Below are 23,100 nucleotides of genomic sequence, written 5' to 3'. Positions count from 1 at the left end.
TTAAAAACATCGACAAGAAAAAGTACTCTTGATTCAATCAGAATCTAGCTTAGATCAAGAACCAAGGCTCCTAATTTAAGCGGATTTCGTTTTGATTCAAGCAAAAATCCGATTGAATCAAGAGTATTTTTTCTCGGCAATGTTTTCAAGAGTCTGGACTCTAGATCCAATGTATTTTTTTTCCAGTGCAGACCTCCTTCAAAAATCACAAAAAGAAAGAGTGGTGTTAACGTTGTATTCAGAGGAAGGAATCCTCGTCAAAAAGAAAGGAGGAGTTGATTGGTATCATTGATGATGTGAAAACTGGAGGAAGATGCATTGAAGATAGTGGTGAAGGGTGTTTCGTAGCCACCACAAGATCATTTGTAGATGCAACTATGAATACTCCGAGAACTCAGGATCATTTTGGGACAGATCGAGGGCAGTTCCCAGCCAAAGGCAAATTAAATGGTAGATAGTGATTTACACTGGACGCAGTTTCGTTAAAGACAATAATTGTTTGTTGCCGAAATTTGCCATGCAATTCAGATCGAGAATTCAGGAGGTATTCATTCGGTTTGTTTCGTAGAGGTTCAAGGCGTTGATTCGTCGCCCCTCTGACGTATGGGCGTATCTCACTTTCCACATGAGCCCTGTTTTCATTGGCGGATCCAGCAAATTGGCTACACCGTCTTTTCTCCATTTAAACCTATGGAAAAGTATCGATTCTTGGAGGGACCAAGCGCCCCGACAAAAATCGATTATTTAGCATAGGTTTAAAAGGAGGAAATCCGGTGTTGCCAAATTGCTGGATCCGCCTCTGCCTGTTTTCAATATAAATTCATAATTTCTGAGGCTGATACGAAAATCCAGATGAACCCATGATCTTACTTATTTTCACACAACTGACATTTAGAGAATTAACATTTTGTCCACTAAAGGAAGACCAACTGCCTATGTGTCGTTGAAATGTTAACTGAATATTTGGAATGATTTTGTAATGTCCAAAACGATAATTGCTAGAGAGGTAACGTCTTCACTCGTCTAAAAAAACTAATAAGAAGCGGATATTTTGGAGCATCGCAACTGAGAAAAGCTCTTACTGTACCTGGTGTTCAATTTTGCCTACCAAAGGCTGGGACTGAAACTGTTTTCGTAGTATTCAAAAATATTGAATTCAGGGGCACACTTATGGCACGTTATAAAGACGGTTGGTCAAAAGTAAAAGGCTAATTTCCAAATTTGAGTAAGAAGAAGAGAGCAATGCTGACAACGGATTTATAAGTTCTAGGTAAAATTATGTGAAAATTTCATTCAGTTTCTCATAGTATATTTACACCAAAAGAAAATATCATCACGACAATAAATTAAATCAAATACATAAAACGCACAATAGTTTCATCAAAATATTCACGTTCATGAATCTACCTAGTCATTACGGCAACACTTGGACGTCGTCATTAGGCATACAGGTCCATTAAAAAGTCAGACTGCGGTACATTTTGGCGACGAAATCAACATACTGACTAAATAGCGAGTTTCATACTTGCAATAAATGAGAGAATAATAGATTAATATTAAAAATATGGTCTCTTCCGCAAATAATGCGGAGAGATATGGTAACTTGTTTGGCTGCCGCGAAGAAAATAGAAATCCTTCCTATTCAGTGCTTGATCAACGTGATCCGAGAAGCGCCTTTTCGATTCCATCCTTGAATTTGTTTTCTGGGTCGTACTTCTTAATGATTCTTGCGGAGTTGGCGGGGTACTTGTCCAAGTAGAATGTCATCACTCTTCGGGCAATCTTCTTCTGTTTCTCTGTGCATTTAGCACATGAGGTGTTCAATGCATCTGGTAACAAACCTATAATGAGGAGGCATATAATTTTAGGTAAGTCTTCAAATCATCCCCAGGGAGTAAGTGGCATTGCGATGTGCGATGATAGTAAGCTATTAAAGACGACATAATCACTTGAGCTACACCGGCAGAGACATAATTGAGGCGTTGGATGCAAAAAAGGCATATTCCTTAGTTGCGGTGTTTCGAAATCCACACTATGCTAATTTACATTTTAAAGAGGAAACTATTGGGTGAATTCTCTGAAATTTTTCGGTTTTAGCATTGTATAATCATGAGGCGAATTCAGTAAAAGTTTCAACAAATTTCAAATATTTGCTTGACTCATAATGGATGAACGTTAGCAGAGATTTTGAGACACCGCAAGTAAAAAATGCCCTTTTCACACCCAGCGCTTCAATTGAGCTGTGAAACTAATCAGATAAAATTTGGTGCTAGAAGAATCACCAATTCGAAGTCTCGATCGAATGAACGCTTTTGATAGAAAAAAAGAGATGATATTTTTTTTTGTCATAAACACGGCTCGAGTACATGGACATTGGACAAGTCAAAATTACAAGGATTGAGGATTGCGAAATTTTTAATATTCGAAATCCTGTGCAAGTGTTGAATGCAACTTACTTTGTAATTCCCGGATCTCTGTACAATGTTTTTGATATTAGGTAGCCTGATCATCTAATTCACATAATAATACCAGTATTGAGAATACCCGAAATGAAAATTGCACATTTAAGTTCATGTTCCGTGATTTTAATGGTTTTATTACAGCGGTGCTCACTGAGGTCTATACCATTAAGCAGTATCAAACCGCAAAATAATCAATTATCGCCTTTTTGGCACTTAAGTCTTTTGCAGAAAGATCGATTCAATTACATCAGCAAAAACTATTTCTCCCCGATGTGAACCTTTTTCATTTAATCAGAAGGAACTTGGTGCCAAAAGGTAACATTGGATCAACGTGGGAGCTTCAAACTTTACATGTATCCTGATAGGATTTAATTGAACCGAAAAAACACTAAATATCAAAGGTCTTTGGAAGTTATTGAAAATTGCACACCCCGAAAAAATTTCTCTTAACTGCAATGATTATGAACGTAAGTGCGACAACTTACTCTTGAGAGTCCGTCCCTCCAGGGTACAGGGTCCCTCGTCCATGAGGCAGTTGAAGTAGTTATCCAGGAGTTTTTCATTTTTCAAGATGCTCTCGATGTCGATGTTGTCGAATTGGGAGGTGTAAAATTCGGCCGGTGCCGACAATACCGCGACGAGGAGGCAGCAGACCAGAACAACCACGGAAAACAAATACATGTTGGAACTCGGGGCAAGAACACTAGGCACGATACGCAGATTTGGAGGGTGATTGCAGAACTGATGTTTAGAATGATGGGCTGCCTGCTTTTAAACTGATTTGATGGTGTGCAAGAATTGTGCTAATTGCACCGCGTTCGGGGGAAAAAACGATCGACGATGAGAAAAATTTCTGGCAAACACGAAAAGGTCATCGGAAGTGATCGCGCCGTCTCATGACTAGTTGTAAAAATTGGACTCTGCGATGTAAGGAGTAATCATATCGTGTAAAGAGGATCTAAAAAATGCCATTAAGTCGATTCGTTCCGGCATGGAAAGGAATGAACTTCACCGATTTTGATCCTGACAGATTTATATATTATTTATATTTGTTGGAATTTTTGGGAGATGGTACTAGATTCATTGCGGAGGCCGAAAAACTTCAGAAAATTTAATTTCATATATTTGCACTCGGGTCAGTCATGACTCATGTACTCACGTCCACGAATGGATTGCTGAGACGGTAAGCAAAAACATGACTATCATGACGGTCCAGAGCAGACCGCTCTTCCGCCTCTATGCATGGTATGAGAATTTGCATCCTGCATTCTCCTAAACTCTTGAGGTAATACTGCTCCACGACCTTACATTTCAAAGTCAATTGCTACTGGCACGGCGGCCCCGGAAAAACAGGGTATGAAAATCTGCATCCTAAATTGTCAAGTCAGAAATTTCGGGAGGATTTCATGTTGCTGGATTCAAAAACAAAATTCAGATTTAATGACCAGAAATTGCCGTGAAATTTAGCCATTTAATTTTGTCGAAAATTTGGTGATTTAGTGTTGTGTCCAAAACAGTCAGAAATGCGCGACGGAGATGTCTGGGGCGCACAGTGGAATCAGCTGAATGGAAAAGTCGGAAATAATTAGGTTTGAAAGAGGGTAGTCAATTGGTATGAATGATAATTACAGGTTTATGAAAAAAGGAAAAAACTTACAATTCATAATAAAATGTAAGTTTTTACTTATTTCATAAATCTTGCATTAATATTCATAACACTTGACTACCCTCACTGGAAAAACAAAACACACATTGGATCTAGAGTCCAGACTCTTAAAAACATCGACAAGAAAAAGTACTCTTGATTCAATCAGAATCTAGCTTAAATCAAGAACCAAGCCTCTTAATTTAAGCGGATTTCCTTTCGATTCAAGCAAAAATCCGATTGAATCAAGAGTATTTCTTCTTGTCAATGTTTTCAAGAGTCTGGACTCTAGATCCAATGTGTTTTTTTTTTTCCAGTGCTCATGCAAGCCTGAATTTTCGTGCTACTATCATTGATACCATGTTAAAAAGATTTCTGAGAGAAAATTTTACAAGGAGAAGAATTTGAGTGATATATGAACTTCTAAGTTTGATGTTAGCAAGGATAGAAACTTTGAAAGTTTTCACATTGTGTCCAATCTCTTTCATTAAGTGGCTCCACTGTGGGGCGGGCGGCTTCCTCAAGTGCTCCATGCGTTCGTGCACGTCTCGCGTCTCAATTTGACGACGGAAGATATCTGCACGCTCGCGTCGGGATACCTCTAATTCGGCGTTTACACGGGAGACGTTCGACTGATAGCTCCTGTTTACTCGTGTCGCAGCTAGTCAGTACGGGTCGGGCCTTTTGATTTCCCACAGGATACCCTTCTTTGCCCCCCTACCCCCCTTCCCCCACGCCTCCCTGGGCTCAGAATGTTGCCGAATTTTAGAGGCGGGACTGTCTGTAGTGCGTCTAAAAGTGAGAATTGGCGAGTTACCACGGCAATTTGACAAACATCAAGAGCCATTCATGCGCCATTCGTAAAGACCTATTTAAAAGTTCACAATAAATCCGGAATATACGACGGAAACCGCGGATATACCGCAGAAATTCCGGAAAATACAACCGAAATGCCGGAAAAAGTACCTCAGACTTGGTAAAACCGAGCATTAAAGAGGTAATTTCGAGAAGTACTAAGGGGGATAAGGAAACTACAAATCAACAACCGAAAAATGTTGTAAAGTTAATAAATTGATTTAACTCTTCGTTAAATACATATGTTACTTACTGATGTGTTTGGATTTACTAATTTCCCATCTAAAATTGTTTTTGTTAAGAAACCGCGTGGTTTCAACGCACTAGAAAAAAAAAACACATCGGATCTAGAGTGCAGACGCTTGAAAACATTGAAAAGAAAAAATAATCTTGATTCAATCAGATTTAAGCTTAAATCAAAAGGAAATCCGCTCAAATTGAGAGGCTGGGTTCTTGATTTAAGGTTAAACCCGATGGAATCAAGAGTATTTTTTCTTGTCGATGTTTTTAAGAGTCGGGACTCTAGATCCAATGTGTTTCTTTTTCCAGTGCCAACCTTGGGCTTCTATCTTTTACGTTAAAGTTGTAGTTGGACAGCTCAAGTGATTGCCTTTTGCATACGACTTCCACTTTGCATTGAGAGAATATGTGACATTGCTGTGATGATAACTTGCATGAACTGGGGAATGAATTCAGACTATGATTCTGAACTAGATAAGGAAAATGTGGTTCTATCGTGAGCTTTAATCGTAATTATTCATTCTTGATTCTTGAAAAAAGGAGGGCTTACAGTTCACTGAAGTTTTTCCCGATTTAATAAACATTGTTAACCTAAGGAAAAAAGATCAAAGTTGGGTATATTGATCCCTCACCTAGAGTCCAAGATGTCCGTCCCGCTGCAGAACCCTGGTAAAAATTGGCGATGGGAGCTGTGTTTCAAAATACCATAGGAGTTCTTATAGCCGACTAAAGATGGCTATTGAAAATCATATAGCTGACTGTAGAAAGCGGAGCAAACCATATAGCCGGGCTATACGAAGCTATAAAAAAGTATACAGTCGGGCTATAGTTCCTATCGCCGGGCTTTACACTTTATCGCTATTGGCTATAAGAAATTGTGTAGAAATTCGTGTACTTTGGAAATCATTGAGTTTGATACGGAACTACCTTAATATTTACAAAACACACATTATATTAACCTTTAAAACATATTTTTTTTCATCAATTAAAATGAGAATGGTCCATAAAGGGTGAGCAAACATTTCAAAATCATGAGTTGAAAAACGCTGACTTCGCGAGATTAAATATTAGAGCCTAACACAAAGCGGAGCGGCGACGCACTGGCGCCTACAAACCTAACAGGGATACTTCACAGATTGCGCAATGCGTGAAGTATCCCTGTTAGGTTTGTAGGCGCCAATGCGCTCTCTGCCCGCTCGCCTCGCCACAGCGTGCCACGGCGTCTGAAGCAACTATTTCACACCAGAGGTATTGCATAGTATCATAAGAAATTGAAGGCGCTCCAACATATTAAGAATGACAAGCATCCTTCAAAAGTACGGAGCTTTCCTCGCAAAATAAATCAAGATACTACGGCACTAAAAGAGAGCGGTAGTCCAAAAACTAACTTAGTCCCAGTATCCGTATTTAGTAACGTTTAGCATAAACTTTAATTTCCGGCTGTTGCTTAATCGCTATCGGCTATAAAAGGCTATAAGAAATTGTACAGCCGGCTACAGAAGCTATTGGAAATCTTACAGCCGGCTTTAGGTCTATGGTATTTTGGAACACACATTCAACTGCCAATTTTTACCGGGGATAGGATTGAGCAAGCTTTGAAAATCTGCCTTGCTGCCGTGCAAATGACAGATAAACATCGACTAAGAGATAATCTCCCAAATCGGCCGCCCATAAGCGCAAATCGTCCCGTTTGCGCTTAGTTCCCTATGACCGTGAGGCCTTGTCCACACGAGCGCGGTTCGAGAAACTAGTTCGAGGAACTCGTTCCGCGAACAAGTTTCTGCTGAGCTAAAAACATATTCCTCCAATTCCTCCGATCTATTCCGAAGTAGGAACTTTGTTATTGTTGTGACGTGATCTGTTGTTTACATTCTCCCGTTATTTCATCCTGCATTTTCGTGAGTCCGACAAAGGTAAGTCTGATTTAATTTGAATCTTAAAGCAAATTATCAAAGAGGAATGAAAATTTGCGGCTAATGAAGAAAATTCTATCCCTATACTCTGTCATATATATATATATGAGTCGCTTTTATAGCGACTCTTTGGCGCTGCTGCGACGCCTAATCGCCACAAAGCTCGGTCTTCCCACAGGTCATCAGGGAGTTGACAATCTCTTATCTCATTTAACACCCCCTGTCGCCAACCTCTCACTGGGCGTCCCCTACGTCTCCTCCCAGGAGGAACCCAATCAAGCATCTTTTTTGGCAGCCTCTCTTCCGTCATCCTATTGACATGACCATACCAAACAAGTTGTTTGGTCATGACGTCGAACACGATGTCATTTTCGACTTCCATTATCTGACGCACTCTATCATTACGGACCCGATCTCTCCTAGAAATTCCTGCTGACCTTCTCCAGAAATCCATCTCCGTTGCTCTTAGCATATCCTGTGTCCGTTTCTTCAGCTGCCAAACTTCACATCCGTATGTTAATATACTTTTGACTACAGCGTTGTATATCCTCCTCTTGTTATCTTTGGAAATCCGCTGATCCCAGAGGATTCCATTTAAAATCGCTATAGCCTTCCTTGCTAAGGTGTTCCTTTCCCTGATAGCTTGATCCGTCCTTCCATCCTGGGTCAACCGCACTCCCAAGTACTTAAAGTGCTCGCAGCCTTTGATCTGCTGCCCATCCTCCAACTCAATGCTTTGCTGATCACCGCCAAAAGTCATCTTCTCAGATTTGGATATGCGACAAGCATCCTTCAAAAGTACGGAGCTTTCCTCGCAAAATAAATCAAGATACTACGGCACTAAAAGAGAGCGGTAGTCCAAAAACTAACTTAGTCCCAGTATCCGTATTTAGTAACGTTTAGCATAAACTTTATCGTCTGGCTGTTGCTCAATCGCCATCGGCTATAAAAGGCTATAAGAAATTGTACAGCCGGCTACAGAAGCTATTGGAAATCTTACAGCCGGCTTTAGGTCTATGGTATTTTGGAACACACATTCAACTGCCAATTTTTACCAGGGATAGGATTGAGCAAGCTTTGAAAATCTGCCTTGCTGCCGTGCAAATGACAGATAAACATCGACTAAGAGATAATCTCCCAAATCGGCAGCCCATAAGCGCAAATCGTCCCGTTTGCGCTTAGTTCCCTTGACCGTGAGGCCTTGTCCACACGAGCGCGGTTCGAGAAACTAGTTCGAGGAACTCGTTCCGCGAACAAGTTTCTGCTGAGCTAAAAACATATTCCTCCAATTCCTCCGATCTATTCCGAAGTAGGAACTTTGTTATTGTTGTGACGTGATCTGTTGTTTACATTCTCCCGTTATTTCATCCTGCATTTTCGTGAGTCCGACAAAGGTAAGTCTGATTTAATTTGAATCTTAAAGCAAATTATCAAAGAGGAATGAAAATTTGCGGCTAATGAAGAAAATTCTATCCCTATACTCTGTCATAACCTTCAAAATTCCCGCCATCATATACACGAACTTCCGGTTCCAGTTCGGACGAACTCGTGTGGACAGCATGCCTCGTTTCAAGGAATAAGTTCCGGGAACTGAGCCAGTTCGAGGAATAAGTTTCCGCGAACCGCGCTCGTGTGGACAAAGCCTTACTTTCAAGAACCTCCTTGCCAACGGAGGAACTTAATTCTCCATTCGGGGGTCTCCTTTTCTTTACCCACAATGTGCGAAGAATTTTGTGCGGAAATGTATCCATCCTCTGTGAGCAATCCACCCACGAAGGTGACAAATTGGAGAGCACGTTTGACCTTGAGTCGGGTTGTCATGAAGAAAACATGACAGTCCTCCTCCTACGTGCCGGTACTCCTGAAAATCCCCAAAATTGGGAGGCGGGGGGGCGGCGGTGTGCCGCCCCGGGGAGTGGCGCATGCCGGCAGGTGTCGGGAGGCGGGGAGCCGAGGAAATTAGAAAATAAAAAGGGGAGTTGTTAAAACCCCGTTGAGCATAAAAACCCCATTCAACAGAGGAAAATTGGAAACGGGCGGGATGCGAAAACCGAATTACTCGCATCGGGACCCTGATCACGAACTACTCGTCCGTTCGCATCACCTTCACGGAGCGTTCCCGCTCCGCCGGTGCTCCCCCACCCCCACCTCACCCCTCGTCCATCAAGAAAGCGGACTTCCGTGCAACAGTATCCTCCGCCGTCGCACAGTCCGGAATCCTATGGACAAAAATCTAAAATTGACTTTCAAATACTCCAAATATTGTTATGATATTAGTGACCAGGACAATTTTTCTGACAGAAGGGTAAACTTTTTTTTTTTTTAAATTTCCTCCAAAAATCCGTTTGAATATGGGTTTGAAGTGAAAGTTAATTCGATCGAAAAGGACACTGTACCATAAGAAATACAAAGTATTTTAGTTGTCAACTTTAAAGAACATTTTCTTGAGAATAGAGATATTCCTCTGGGTGGTTAACATTTTCTCATTCTTTGGACACTCAACACTGAAAAAAAAAGGAATCTTAAATTTGCCACCGGGAAGTATTTTTTCTTAAATCAAGAATTTTGCTGTTTGATAGAAACTACTTTTTCGCTTAACTCAAGCATTATTGTGCTTGCATCAAGAAAAATTCAGCTTAAATCAAGATAAAACAAATTCTGGGCGGTAAATTTAAGAATTATCATGCTTGAGCCAAGCACCTTTTTTTTTCAGTGAACTTTTGCGACTATATTTGCATTTAAAAATTGGTTAAAATCAGGTTAAACTCGGCATTTTAAGTCGAAATACTGAGTGTCAACTTCTAAAGTTAACTTTTAAAAACGTGCACTTAGGTACCTCATAGCCACTTTTGACCTATTGCGCCATCACTCGGATGCTAGGAGAATCAAAATTCGTTATACAAAGGTCCACTTGGGCTAAATTGAATATCTCAAGCCTTTTCTGGTTCCGCACGTCGATTTTTACGGGGCCTTAGATTTTTGTCCGCACCGCTTCTAGAAGATGCGCACTGTGCGTCGCCCATCATGCGGCTCTGCCGGTTCGCCTCGAGCGCCGAGATCTTATCGGATCCAGGTGAGCCGCGCTTTGCGCTTCCTTCTTCTGACGGACAATCATTACGATTCAGTTTGGTTACAGGTTGTCTGAGCCGGAGTTCCCGCCAATTTTCGGTCCTTCGATGACGTTTCAAGTATTTCTGTGGCGCACAATTAAGGACTCAAGAAGAAAGGATCGAGAATTGTGAGGGATGCGCAGGCGATCCTTGCGGCTTCCTCTAAATCGGCTGACCACTTCACCATTTTCGGCTTTAGAAGTGGGCCGCGTTGGGCAGAAGGGAACCAAGTCACGTCAGCTATCACCAAATTTAATTGGGCAATTTAATTTTTGACATGAAAATGGTTGTGCGGATTTTCGTGCAGATTTCAGAGAATTTTCTGCACAGTGCGAAGCAAATTCCTCAACATTTTCAAAGGGATCCGCACAAACTTTCTCTTGAAAAAAATTAAATTGCCCAGTCAAATTTGGCAATAGCTGATTTGGCTTGGGATATTTCTGCTAAACGCGGTCCAATTATCAGCGCTACTGGAGTGTTCTCTACCACTTTGAACGTGGTTGAATCATAAATATCAGTATATTCCCGACCTGCCGAAAGGTCAAATGGACGTATTTCTGCTAAACAGAACTATACACCATTAGGGAGAAGAAAGGAGAGGGGGTTTGATTGGCGGGTGCGGGTGACTGACGAGCTCCGCCCGTCTTATGTTCACGATACTTTTCCATGGCGCTTAGGTTCGTTTGACAAAACGCACTATTCGAGATTCTAAAATCCTTAAAAGGAACTGAAATTGTGCTCAGTTCCGTTAAGCAGGAGATTGTAAAATTCTCCAAAGGAACTGTAATAGCGCTCAGTTTCGTTAAGCAGGAGATTCTAAAATCCTCAATAGGAGCTGAAATTGCGCTTAGTTCCGTTCAGCAGATATACGTTCAAATGAAATCAGCAATACGCTAGAACCACTTCGAAATCGTGTCAGGTATTTGTGTGGCACACATATACTAAAAGGATCAAAGAATTCAAGAGAGATGTCTGCAGCCTCTTCCTAGCAACATCAAATGCCAATGAATTCAAATAAGTGAGACATGGCATACATTCCAAATAAGTAACTTCTACGATTAAATACTTTAGCACTTGGTAATTCTCATGACACAGCCAGGAGAGACTCATCCATAGCTACTTCTAAATGACCGTTTCAATAAGGGTCGAATGCCATATTAGAGTTTCCATATTTCATTCAATTTCCCATTCGTTGATTTTCCCCCAACTATTTTTTGCTTTTCTCTGATACACCTCCGATTTTGTCCGTATAGCGGAATTTTCCTCTCTGTCCTTACTTGTTGGTTCAACAGAGGTGAAAACGGTTTGGATATGATTTATGAATTTATCAAAGAGAAAAGTGGTGGTTTAGTCTTTTCAGTCAACTGATTCCGAAATTTGATCAATTAACGGAGGAACATTCACGTTTCACTTACGACATTAACTCTTGTAGGAATTTCCTTGTGAATAAAGTGAGCTTTCGATGCCGCGGCTGCGGCCAGGTCGCGTTACATCCAGGTATTATCGTTTTCAGCGTCGTAATTAGTCATTGCTTTTCCGCCTCCAAAACGATACCGTTAGTTTGGGCACCTCACCGTCTTCCTTTAGGATTCTCGACCCCCTTGGGAAGTCCCACTTACACTTGTTTATGGATTTTCGCGCTCGGTAATTTCTGCACTCGAACTTTTCGCAACTTGGACGATCAACCAGGCTTCATAACATATGATACTGGCGAAAAAACGCCACTGTTCATTTTTTATGTGTCCCAGGCAGTAATGCTATACCTATCTCCGTATCGAAGCACATTACTGAAGTTTCTATAATTACGAGGATGTTCGTGATGCATGCGGCCCCAGAGGACTGGTCTGTGTAAAGCAGCAAGCATCAAGCCACTTTTTGGGAAATATTGAGCTACAAGTCACTTTGAGATAAAATATATTCGTAGGATTTTTCCCTGTATAAAAATCAATGTTGAACAAATTATCAGTATTCAAATTCAAAAGAAAGAATGCCATAAACATATTGTGGTTCTTGCTGCTTCAAGCTGTCTCAATTATTCGAGTGATATAAATATTTTAACTCTGCGGATGTGCGTGAAGTATCTCGACTTCTGCAGGCATTTTATGTTTTCATGGTTCGCGATCGAAAAGCCACTTTTAGCTCCTGTTTATGTATCTTATCTGTAACCGGTTACTTAGTCATAAAATTTTACATGTATTTTACATGCCCTGGTACTTCCCCGCGATCAGCGCGATTTTTCATCTTTAATCTTATGAGTGAAATTCTCCGAGCCGTATGGGCAAAACATGTACTTTTGCTCCCTTTAGAAACATTATCCAATCTAGGAAACACGCTGTACAACATCAATAGAAATAGTAACATTCCCTCTGATAAGTACAATCAATCAGGCGTCTATCGCATTAAATGTAGCGATTGTGACTCAATATATATTGGAAAAACAGAGCGAAACTTCAGACAACGTTAACTCAGAAGTCTCAAGTCAAAGTCTCCACTGCGCCTCAAACGACCTAAGTTCGCCTTGACCATAGCAACACAGACAGACCCCTGCCCCAGAGGAGAGGGCCACCCGCCCTGCTGTCTCTTCTGCCAGCAGGACCTGATCTACCTCGCTCCTACGCCCGACCGACCAGTCATGGATCAGGCCCATCCCGAGCCCGTCGCTGTCCATCCAGAGCACGTCGCTGTCCATCCCGAGCACGTCGCTGTCCATCCCGAGCACGTCGCTGTCCATCCCGAGCACGCCGCTGTCCATCCCGAGCACGTCGCTGTCCATCCCGAGCACGTCGCTGTCCATCCCGAGCACGTCGCTGTCCATCCCGAGCGAGTGTCCGTTGGACTGCCGTGGAGAGCAGACGTGCGTTACTTGTGCTCGGCGGTGCGCCATCTGGTGGTGATCCTCGGAAGCTCGTTTTGGCGTTGCCTAGTGGATTGGTAAAGTTTGGTTTTTCTTTTGTTTTTCTTTTGTCTCCCTAGGGTTACGAAAAGGCGTTTTAATAAGGGCAACTGCGCCTAGTTGCCATATTTTTGCGGGTTTGCCAAGAATTTTTTAAAATTTTTTGTTTATTTTTGTGAAGTGGAAAATTTTAGTTTGGGAGCTTAGCCCTTGAGGCAGAAAGGTTAAGGAGGGCCTAAGCTCCCGTTTTGGGATAGCGGGACCCTCCCCCCCCCCAAAATTTGGGTGTTATGTAATTTTGGGTTGTCCAAAAAATTTTGAGTTTAGACCCTTGTGCGGAACCGGCCGCTCCGCACACGGGTAAGGTTTGGGGCATGAAGTGGACAAAGTAGGGGAAGGCGGTAAATTTAAAAGGGAGGCGGTATATTCAAACTAGGGCAATAGCGGGAGATTCAAATTAAAGGTTAAAATAGTAAATTCTGGCGAAAAACTAAAAATTGCAGGGAAAAGGGGTAAGGCTCAAATTAAGTATAAATTGTCATAAGGAAGCTGGATAATAATGGATAGAGACCCGAGAGGGGAAAATAAGGAGGACACGAGCGGAGTGGAAAAATCGGAAAATACGGGAATAAAGGAAATTGCGGAGAAATCGGGAAATAGTGAGAACATGGATAAAACGGATAAAACGGAGAATGCGGAGAACGAGGAAAGGACGGAAAAGGTGGAGAGCAGCAAGAAAGTAAAAGCAAAAATGCCAGAAGTCACGAGTCAGCAAATAACCAAATTTTTGAAGGCATACAAGGAAAAGCAGGACAAAGAGAAGGTCCCCACTGGCGGGAAGGATGGGAATACTGAGGATAAGATAACGGACCCCAAGGCGTCTAAAGGAGAAGGAAATGAAGGGAATGAAGGCAAAGAATCAAAGGAAATGGAGAAAATGGATGTTAATGAGCTGGAGGATAATCTGATACAAGGTAGAGAAGACATGTTAACTGGAGCACCTGTTATCTCCTTCCCATCCCCACAAGGATGGAAAAGGGATAGGTCGCACTCGTTAAGCACCGATTCGAGTGGGAGGTCGACTCCGATAAAAGAGAGAAGGGCGGTGAAAAGGTTTGCAGTCGATCAGGATGATCTGCCTGTGGGGTTTGATGAGGCAATGGAGGCAAAAAGAATGGTGGAGGAAGAGCTCCTAGTTTATGTGAAAGCTCAGAAAACAAAAAGTTGTATACACCATAGGATAAAGGAGAATATAGCCAAGTTGAGACTACAGGATGACAGGTCTTGAGATGACAGCCGATACTGTGGTTGCAGAGAGAGGGCTGGCTATGAGAAATAGGTTAGAGGATACGGATCTACTGGCGGAAAAAATAGCGAGAAGGCTTGAACAGACGGTCCTTGAAGGGGTAGGGGTTACGATGGTGAAAACCATGAAAGAGTCATTCGAGGTAGCTAATGAAGCAGGGACGAATGTGGAAAACGAGGTAATGAACCAGTTAGAAGTATGGAAGAGACAAATTGAGAGGACCGTGGAGGAGAATACTGAGCATCAGAGAATGCACTACGCGGAATTAACGGAGAGACTGGCTAAGATGGGAAATAAAATCACACAGGTGGTGGCCTGTGAAGAAGCGAGGGAGAAGAATAGGGTTACAGAAGTTAAGGAAATAGAGAAGCTGAAGGAAGCGATAGTAAAAAAAGAAGGAATAATAAAAGATATGGCCACCAAGGCAGAAAGCAGCGAAAAACAGAGGAAGCAGGCGGTGAAGGATATCGAAAAGCAAATGGAAAAAATGGAAAAAAATGCAGAGGGAGACAAGAGAGGAATTGGGGAAACTAATGGAGAAGGTAGAGGGGATAAAATGGACGGCCCCCGAAGGTAGTGTAGATACATTAGTAGAAAAGTTGCAAGGGATTAAAGATGTAGTGGATATTATGAGAAATACAAATCTTGTTGTTGTTGTTGTTGTTGTCCATCCCGAGCCCGCCGCTGTCCATCCCGAGCACGTCGCTGCCCATCCCGAGCACGTCGCTGTCCATCCCGAGCCCGCCGCTGTCCATCCCGAGCACGTCGCTGTCCATCCCGAGCACGTCGCTGTCCATCCGAGCCGCGCTGTCCATCCCGAGCACGTCGCTGTCCATCCCGAGCACGTCGCTGCCCATCCCGAGCCCGCCGCTGTCCATCCCGAGCACGTCGCTGTCCATCCCGAGCACGTCGCTGCCCATCCCGAGCACGTCGCTGTCCATCCCGAGCACGTCGCTGTCCAGCCCGAACCCATCGCAGAGCCAGACCCCTCGACAAACAGCACCATCACCTCCGGATGGCTGTCCAGAAAGGCAGCAAAGGCTCAAAAAAGGTCACTCAAGCGTGCCATCGACCATCATCTCAAGCACCAGATTTGATATGCTCTTTCTCTGTCTTTAATCAGGGTCAGTAATTACACTACTGATAGCGGACAAGGAGAGTTCGATTAAGGTGAATGCATACGACGATGCAGCAGAAGATGTGGCAAAAAATGCCAAGAAAATGTCATGTTATAGATTTAAGAACATAAAGGTGAATGAGGCCAATATCGGATGGAAAATTTGCCCGCATGCATATGAGTTAGTATTAGATGACTTTAATCAAATGGAAAACGTGGAGAGAGAAGACTTGGCTGATGTGACAGAAGAATTCAATTTTTCAGGATTCTCTAATATCACAAAAATGGCAGACAACAAACAGGTGTATTTAATTGGAACAATTTCTCATGTATACGAAAAGAAGACATGGGGAACAGGTAAAAAAGAGATGTCGACACAAAATTACATAGCCCCTTCCATTCTAAAGATACTACAAACGAACTGTACCGTAACATTTTCATATCCCAGAAGCAAAAGTTCCCGTGACGAATATTGCTATCGCTAGCGATTGCAAAAACCAACTTGTTTACCTATTGATCTCTATTTTTTGCAAAAATCAAGATTCTAACGTCTACTACCATTTTTTTACCCTAATTTTCTAGGTATTTAACATTAAATCGCAAACAAAATTATCCGACAATTTTGAAGAAAAACATTCACGTTCATCCACTAGTTTCGGCCCTTATTGAAGGAAATTTGACAGCGTCTGAAAGCTCTTGTGAGGTTCTTCTCTGGCACGGCAGAACTGGAAGTCGACGCGTCGCTTAATACGATTCCGCACCGACAAAAAGCGTCGAGCAAAGGTGGAGGAACCGAAGCCGAGCCGCGTCCTGGTGGAGCGCTGCTAGGTGGGTAGGCCTTCGCCCGAGAAGTGGAGGTGGGAACAATGCGCAATATGATAATAACGCGAAGAACCGATGAATGGGAAAGTCGATCGGGGAACAATTGCGAAATTTGCATCCCTGATGAAAGCTCCGCGCCGCCGAACCGGGCCCGGCTCTGGCAACAGTTGCCCTAGTCTTTGTTCCATCGCGAGGCTTTGCGCTCCGCCCGCTTAAAGTTCGGCCCGATCCCACCTGTAATGTGAGCTTCTTCAGACGGGCGGACGCGAGGTTCTGTCCAAATTCTTCAGAATGGGCCGCTAAACTTTGTATCATTTATTGAATAGTCTGAAAGAACCACACTGATAGAAATGGACTGCATTTTGCAATTCGGAGTTATAAATTCTGGCTCTTTTGGAAAAACACTTATGTGCATAGGGAAACGAATGGCACGTACGTTGTTTTTAAACATGGCTAGAATTTATGGTTCCAAATTGCAAAATGCAGTCCAAATATTTGTGTTCTTATGTTACTTTTCGTTAATGTAGGAAGTGAAACACCAACTAACAAAAATTTTGTGATGATTTTGATAAGGTTTGCGGAAAATTTAGCGCAGAAAACAGTGGAGAGGCTGGGAAAATGCATACCTCAATTGAGACGTTGGTACTTACCACTCATTTTAGTCATCGAGATAACTACCTGACATTTTCTCTGAAAATTGTCAACCGAAGGCTAGGCTTTCGTGTTTTACTTCTCGTATTAACGAAACTATTGTGTTAAAATTTCTCTCTGTGCATGTGAGTAGATCACGTGGTGATTTATTGCGTACTTCTACAGCCAAAATTCCGGGCAAGTCCGCATTTAAAAAAATCCACAGCCTCGAGGGAATTTCAAACGCACCGGAATGGCGGGAAAATTATTGCAATTATGCGAAATTATAGAAAAACAATTATCGTCCTCCGTGCAGTGCAGAAGCATTGAATAAAGGTATTACAGATTAATATATTTTAAACATTTTAGGCCCCTCTTCACCAACTCGTTGTTCAGCTGATGCCCCATTTGAACGCGTTGCCACTAATAAAATAGAATTCAAGAGGCACACTGGAAAAAAAAAAAACACATTGGATCTAGAGTCCAGACTCTTGAAAACATTGACAAGAAAAAATACTCTTGATTCAATCAGATTTAAGCTTAAATCAAAAGGAATACGCTCAAATTAAGAGGCTTGGTTCTTGATTTAAGCAAAAATCCGATTGAATCAAGAGTATTTTTTCTTGTCGATGTTTTTACGAGGCTGGACTCGAGATCCAATGTGTTTTTTTTCCAGTGCAGGTTGAAATAAAAAAGCGCTCATTATCGGCTGAGCGCTTAAAAGTGAGATGAACTGGAATGACTGGATGAACAGATGAATGGATAAACTGTTTTTTCCATCGATTTTCACAGATATTTGTAAGCTCCACCGTCATTGTTGACCTAAAAGCGGCGATCGACGATCGACGTGACGGAAAACTGACACAGGTGTCTCCGATGGCCGTCTCCTTTTTTGCATGGAGCAATTGACATGTCCCCAGTTTATTCCCACATCTCAACCCTCCGCCCCGCCCCGCCCGGACCGCGTTCCCATGCCACCCTTGGGTGCCGTTCCCAGTCAAATATTCATCCGACCGGGCTCGCATGCCTATAACCGAGTCCACCTGGATCTCATGGGCCTCCGTTTTTTTCCGTGCACACCCCTCGCCCCCGCCAAAGTGCAGTCGTAAGCAATATGTATGTAAAATTCAGCCATTTCCGAAGTGAGCTCATGCCATCGCGGGCCGAGGCGACGCGACACCCCGCTTCGGATGCACTCGAATGCCGTATCCCGCACATAAATTCACGTGTGAGGATAATTTCAACCGGTTGTACACACGAGATGATCTTATATTGGAATTCGGGCCACCTATACAATTCGAGTCCACATGTGTTGTATGATGATATAGAACGAAAAAGTCGTGCTAAAAAGATGGCGTTTCGCGGTATTTACTCAAGGTTTCATCGTTGGAATCTATTGACCAACATTCACTCGTCCCCAACGCACGTGACATAACCCATGCGTAGCGGGTGGAAATCTTCAGAAGAAAAACAAGTTTAGTTGATTTAGAAAAAAGAGGATTTTCGTGTTTAATCGTTTGACGTGCGTAATTATCGCGCGATTTACACCTGATGATGAATTATCAAACACTCGAAATGGTCATCGCGTAATCACAGGATAAATATCAATAAAGGATCGGACCAAAACAAAAAATTTAGTCTACAAATGCCGCAATCACGCGCTAAATGTGGGAGCTGAATATGGAAATCAACGATTCTCAGCGACCATCGGCTAATGATAATGGCGGATTGGCGGTCAAAACTCAAAACATCATTAATTTCGTTCACGTGGTGTTCTGTGTTAGTAATGTGATGTACTTTTGAAGTTCTTGTTCAAAATTAATAATTATTCTGGAGAAGATCATCATCACTAACGGCCAAGCCGTGAGGGTAATGTTCCCATCAAATTTCGTTCACGTGGTGTTCTGTTATTAATGTGATGTACTTTTGAAGTTCTTGTTCAAAATTAATAATTAATGAGGAGAAGATCATCATCACTAACGGCCAAGCCGTGAGGGTAATGTTCCCATCAGGTAAACCCATTAATTCACTTAACTTAGCGTATATACTCTGTCTTACCATCCAAATATCCTTTCTGGGGATCTGGGGTCATGGATTTTTTCTGTATTAAATGCAATGAACTGCAGGCCCATTATTGAAATTGACCGTTTCAGTGTACAAGACAAGATTCAAGTGGAATAACAATAAGTGATGGGTCTTGTTTGCCGTTCATGCCTGTGTCATGTGGAATTACCAACAAACTACTTAATGGCAACTCACATGGCTCATTTCACCCTCGTCTCGTCTTGTCGACTGATAAAATTAAAATAATCCGCCTGCTGCCCTGCCGAAAGACGTTTTATTTTGACTGCTCTTGGGCATCAAAGTGGGCGTATCATCAGCATTCACCATTGACTCTCGGTCTTGTTGACTCTCATAACAGGGTTCAAGTCATAATGCACATAGTTCCGTTCGGCAGAAATACGGCAAATTGTACATATAACAGGGGACAATTGACGGATTTGCTGAGATACAGGACGCCAAATCGGAGGCACATCGATTTCCGCAAACAAACTTATTTGCTTCGCAGTCCTGACAATTTCGTGTATAGAATCAATAAAAGTTACCTGGGTCGAAACCATCCACTCCTTTTTTTAAGTCATATAGGTGTTTTCGTTCATGAGAAGTTATTCATTAAGGTGCAATTCCTAGGAGAGAGAGGGGGAGAAAGAATATGGAGAGAGAAAGAGGAGGAAGAGAAAGAAGGGGGAAGAGGAATTGCGGAGTGAGGACAGAAGGAAAACACGACTCAAGCGAGGAAAGACAAAACGCCTTCAATTGAGAATGATACTGCGCATCACACGGAAGCTTGAATAGTTGTATCATTAGATTATAAACGAGATTCCGATGGTAAATTCAGAATCCGTTGATTAAGAGGGAGGCAGGAGTGTAGGGAGAAACGGGGAGGGGCAGAAGGGGTCGGAGAAAATGTTTTTCTAAATTCTGAGTTTGCAATCGGGAACAAATTCCGCTTAACAAGAAAAGGGAGGGTAAGAATTGTGAAAAAAAAAGTTACTTAATTTGAAATGGCGCTCATGCCGGATGTATGTTCATCCCTGCGAACATGGGTCCGTCGCGTAGCGTAAACACTTAGAAAAACCCTGGATGCACTTACGAGATGCTCCGCCGCCCCGACGAAAGGGACCCCCGGGGACAAACTCGCGATAAGCGGTGCGTGAGGACGCATCCGAAATAAATTCACGTTCGATGAGAGTGCGTTACACCCGCGTCCCTCGTCGGACCGTCTTATTTTATTTACATCGGCCGCCGCGCCGTTCTCCTCTCCCGGAGGGTGCGAATGTTCCGTTGGTAGCGATTTGCATTTGGATCGGTAGGAGCCCGGTTGAAACGAACAAGTCTGCTTGCGACGTACTTCTTCTTTACGAATGGATGGAGGGAGTTCTCCAACTTATCTTCCTTGGACTGTCGGGAAGGAGTGTTGTGTGTTCTGTTCTCCCCTTCGAGATGGCTGGCTGGCAGGAATTTCTGAGCACTTGTTAAACCCCCAGACGAAAACCCGCACAGTCCTGACTAGTTTGGGTCCGTTTATGAATTACGTAACGCTAAAAAAGGTGTTTTTACTCCCGTTCCTTTGCCTTGTAACGCACCAACTGGCGCTGACTAGCAGTGATTTCTTAGCATCCAAAAAAAATCCTCACACAAAAATTTTCATCGCTCGAGGTATTTTTGGCCCGTTCTCAAAATACGTAACGCTAAAAATCGGGGTTCGTTTACTAAACCCCTCATCTCCTGCACTGAAAAAAGCTATGGCTTATAATACCAATTGGTGGTTCTTAAGGAACACCACAAATAGTAGTAAAGGCATCGTAGTATAAGAATAGCACATATACTTCAGTAATGGTATATGTATGGTGTGATATACCTCAGTATGGTTCACAGACCGAGAATCATTAGTTCATTTACAACGATTAGAGGTGTTCTATATGAACCACTATTTGGTTTGTAAAGCCATACATTTTTCTCCGTGTTTAACACAAATCTAAAAAAACTTGCATGATGCTCCGTTCGACCCTCCTCCCACCAATTTGAGATTCACGATGAATTTTGGATGACCAATTGCCATCCAGCGTGGATTTATATGGAGCTGGATACAAAATAAAAATGAAAAGAACGGGACCTGGAATGATTAGAAAAGGACATATGAGCATTTATGTCTCCTGATTTAATTACTAACCTTATTATATTTCATTCCTGATTTTATTTTTTTACTTGTTCGAACTGCGCTCATGTGGACAAGGCACAACGGACGAAATAAAAAATAGCGAATCAAAGAATTGCATTTTAAGGTACAAACTTGGGAAATCATCAATCTACTTGGATTTATAATAAAATCTATTCGTGTTTCACCGATTAATATGCTCCTAGCCATTCCTGGCGACAGGAAAAGTGGGCGAACGAGGTGGCGTGAAGCTGAGAGGGAAGTGGAAAGCCACTTCCGCCCCTCTTTCTCTCGCGACTTTTTAAGTTTCGCATTTTTTGTCTCTTGATCCGCTTCACGTGGCGGCGCCCTCAGCCTTGCGGGTGCTTCGCGCCAGAAGGGAAAGGGTAAGGATGCTGCGTACCCCGCTACAGATTGTGCTGCGGTGTGTCCCCCAGCTTTTGACCTCCTTCTGTCGAGCCCGAGTGAAGGGTCGAAGGCGAGTCACTAAACGCTGTCATCCGTCCTTGTTGCTATATTTCACTCATGTTAAATTTTAAACAAGGTGAATTGGACCGCGTTCAGCAGAAAGGAACCGAGCCACATCAGATATTTCCAAATTTAATAGGGTAATTTCATATTTTACATAAAAACGGTTGTGCGGATTTGGGTGCAAATTTCTGAGAATTTTCTACATAGCACGAAGCAAATTCCTTAAAATTGTCGAAGGAATCCGCACAAACGTTCTCTTGTAAAATATTAAATTTTCCAATTGAATTTGCTAATAGCTGATGTTGCTTGGTTCCTTTCTGCCTAACGCGGTCCAATTGTGGTGTGTTCTGAGTGGTGACTCCGCGAATAAAACAAAATAACCAATTCGAACTTGGTATGACAGAAAGGCTGCCTCTGTTGGTCATTAGTAACAACGAAGGCAGAAATGGGACGGAGGGCTGGAACAGCAAAATTTTTTAGATAAAAATATGTCTCAATCCTTCACCCCTTTTCAACTTGAGAGCTAAAATTAGAACACGACGCTGCTTCCAATCCGTCGAAGGACTTTTCCCCCCGGCTACGGTATTTGCCTATAAAATCTTATCACAAAAGTTGATTAAGTGGATGAAGTGTTATTTCTTTCAGTTCATGACAAAACTTCAAACAGACAGAACTATTAGAAGGTAGCGATTAGATGATCATAGGCATTGTGACACCATTCACTACATACGCAGTGCTTTCTCACAATTATTGAGGGGAAAGCACTCGTAAGAGCACAATTATATCTCATGGAGTTATGCTATTTGGCGCAATACATGAGTTACGTCTAATTAGAAAACAACTGCAGACGCGTTTTAGCTCTAATTGGAGTCATCACTAGTACAGCGCAGCTTTCTGACGTAGTCTTACCTCATGCTTGTGCGCTAGTGACTCTAGCCGCACTCGTTCTTCGTACATCTTATTAGGTTTCCAAGGCGATGATTTTGGAGACGGCTAGGTAAATGACCATTATTGCTCGAACCTAAAGGCCGCAACATTAATGGACCACTCAGACAAGGTACGAATTTCAGCATTCTGATACATGTTTCTCAACCAAAATTTCACGTAGAACACGATACGCACAACGAAAATTACCCAAATCAACTTCTGACGAAGATATTTAATGATTCTTGATGCGTGAATTCAAACCACCCGCTCATGATAACTCAATTCTCTACGTGATTCACATCGCGCGCTAATGTTTATCATGACAGTCTCTGCGATGTAAAAATCTTCAACTTCAATCTTGACACTTTGGCTCAGCTATAGCAAATTACCAATCGTTTGAACAACACATGGTGGAAATGAACATTGCCCGATTGAGAAGTCTTGCTGGAACCGTTGTAGTGGTGCGATTTGACTCACGTAGAGCTTTGAG

At 42.4% G+C, this 23,100-nt stretch overlaps 2 protein-coding genes across 2 annotated transcripts in view; both read right to left on the bottom strand.

Moving 5' to 3' along the window:
- LOC140224339 (cell adhesion molecule Dscam2-like) overlaps window positions 1-23,100 on the bottom strand; it is a 293,485-nt gene that overhangs the window by 128,087 nt on the left and 142,298 nt on the right. The gene's annotated exons all lie outside the window — the stretch shown is intronic.
- Window positions 1,340-4,249, bottom strand: LOC109030749 (ejaculatory bulb-specific protein 3). The gene is made up of 2 exons (XM_019041860.2): window positions 2,948-4,249; window positions 1,340-1,841 (listed from the first exon to the last, which is right to left on the bottom strand). The coding sequence occupies exons 1-2, from the start codon at window positions 3,141-3,143 to the stop codon at window positions 1,654-1,656; spliced, it is 384 nt and encodes a 127-aa protein (XP_018897405.2). The 5' UTR covers window positions 3,144-4,249; the 3' UTR covers window positions 1,340-1,653.

The sequence above is a fragment of the Bemisia tabaci genome, chromosome 3, assembly GCF_918797505.1.
Source record: "Bemisia tabaci chromosome 3, PGI_BMITA_v3".
NCBI classification, from domain to species: domain Eukaryota; kingdom Metazoa; phylum Arthropoda; class Insecta; order Hemiptera; family Aleyrodidae; genus Bemisia; species Bemisia tabaci.
This window is presented reverse-complemented; position numbering and strand designations above follow the sequence as displayed.

What these genes read in the sequence shown, in the direction of transcription:
- LOC109030749 (XM_019041860.2), bottom strand. Translation starts at nt 3,143, where the DNA reads ATGTATTTGTTTTCCGTGGTTGTTCTGGTCTGCTGCCTCCTCGTCGCG. An exon ending in GGAGGGACGGACTCTCAAGA is followed by an intron (nt 1,842 to 2,947) that starts GTAAGTTGTCGC and finishes TCCTCATTATAG; the next exon opens with GTTTGTTACCAGATGCATTG.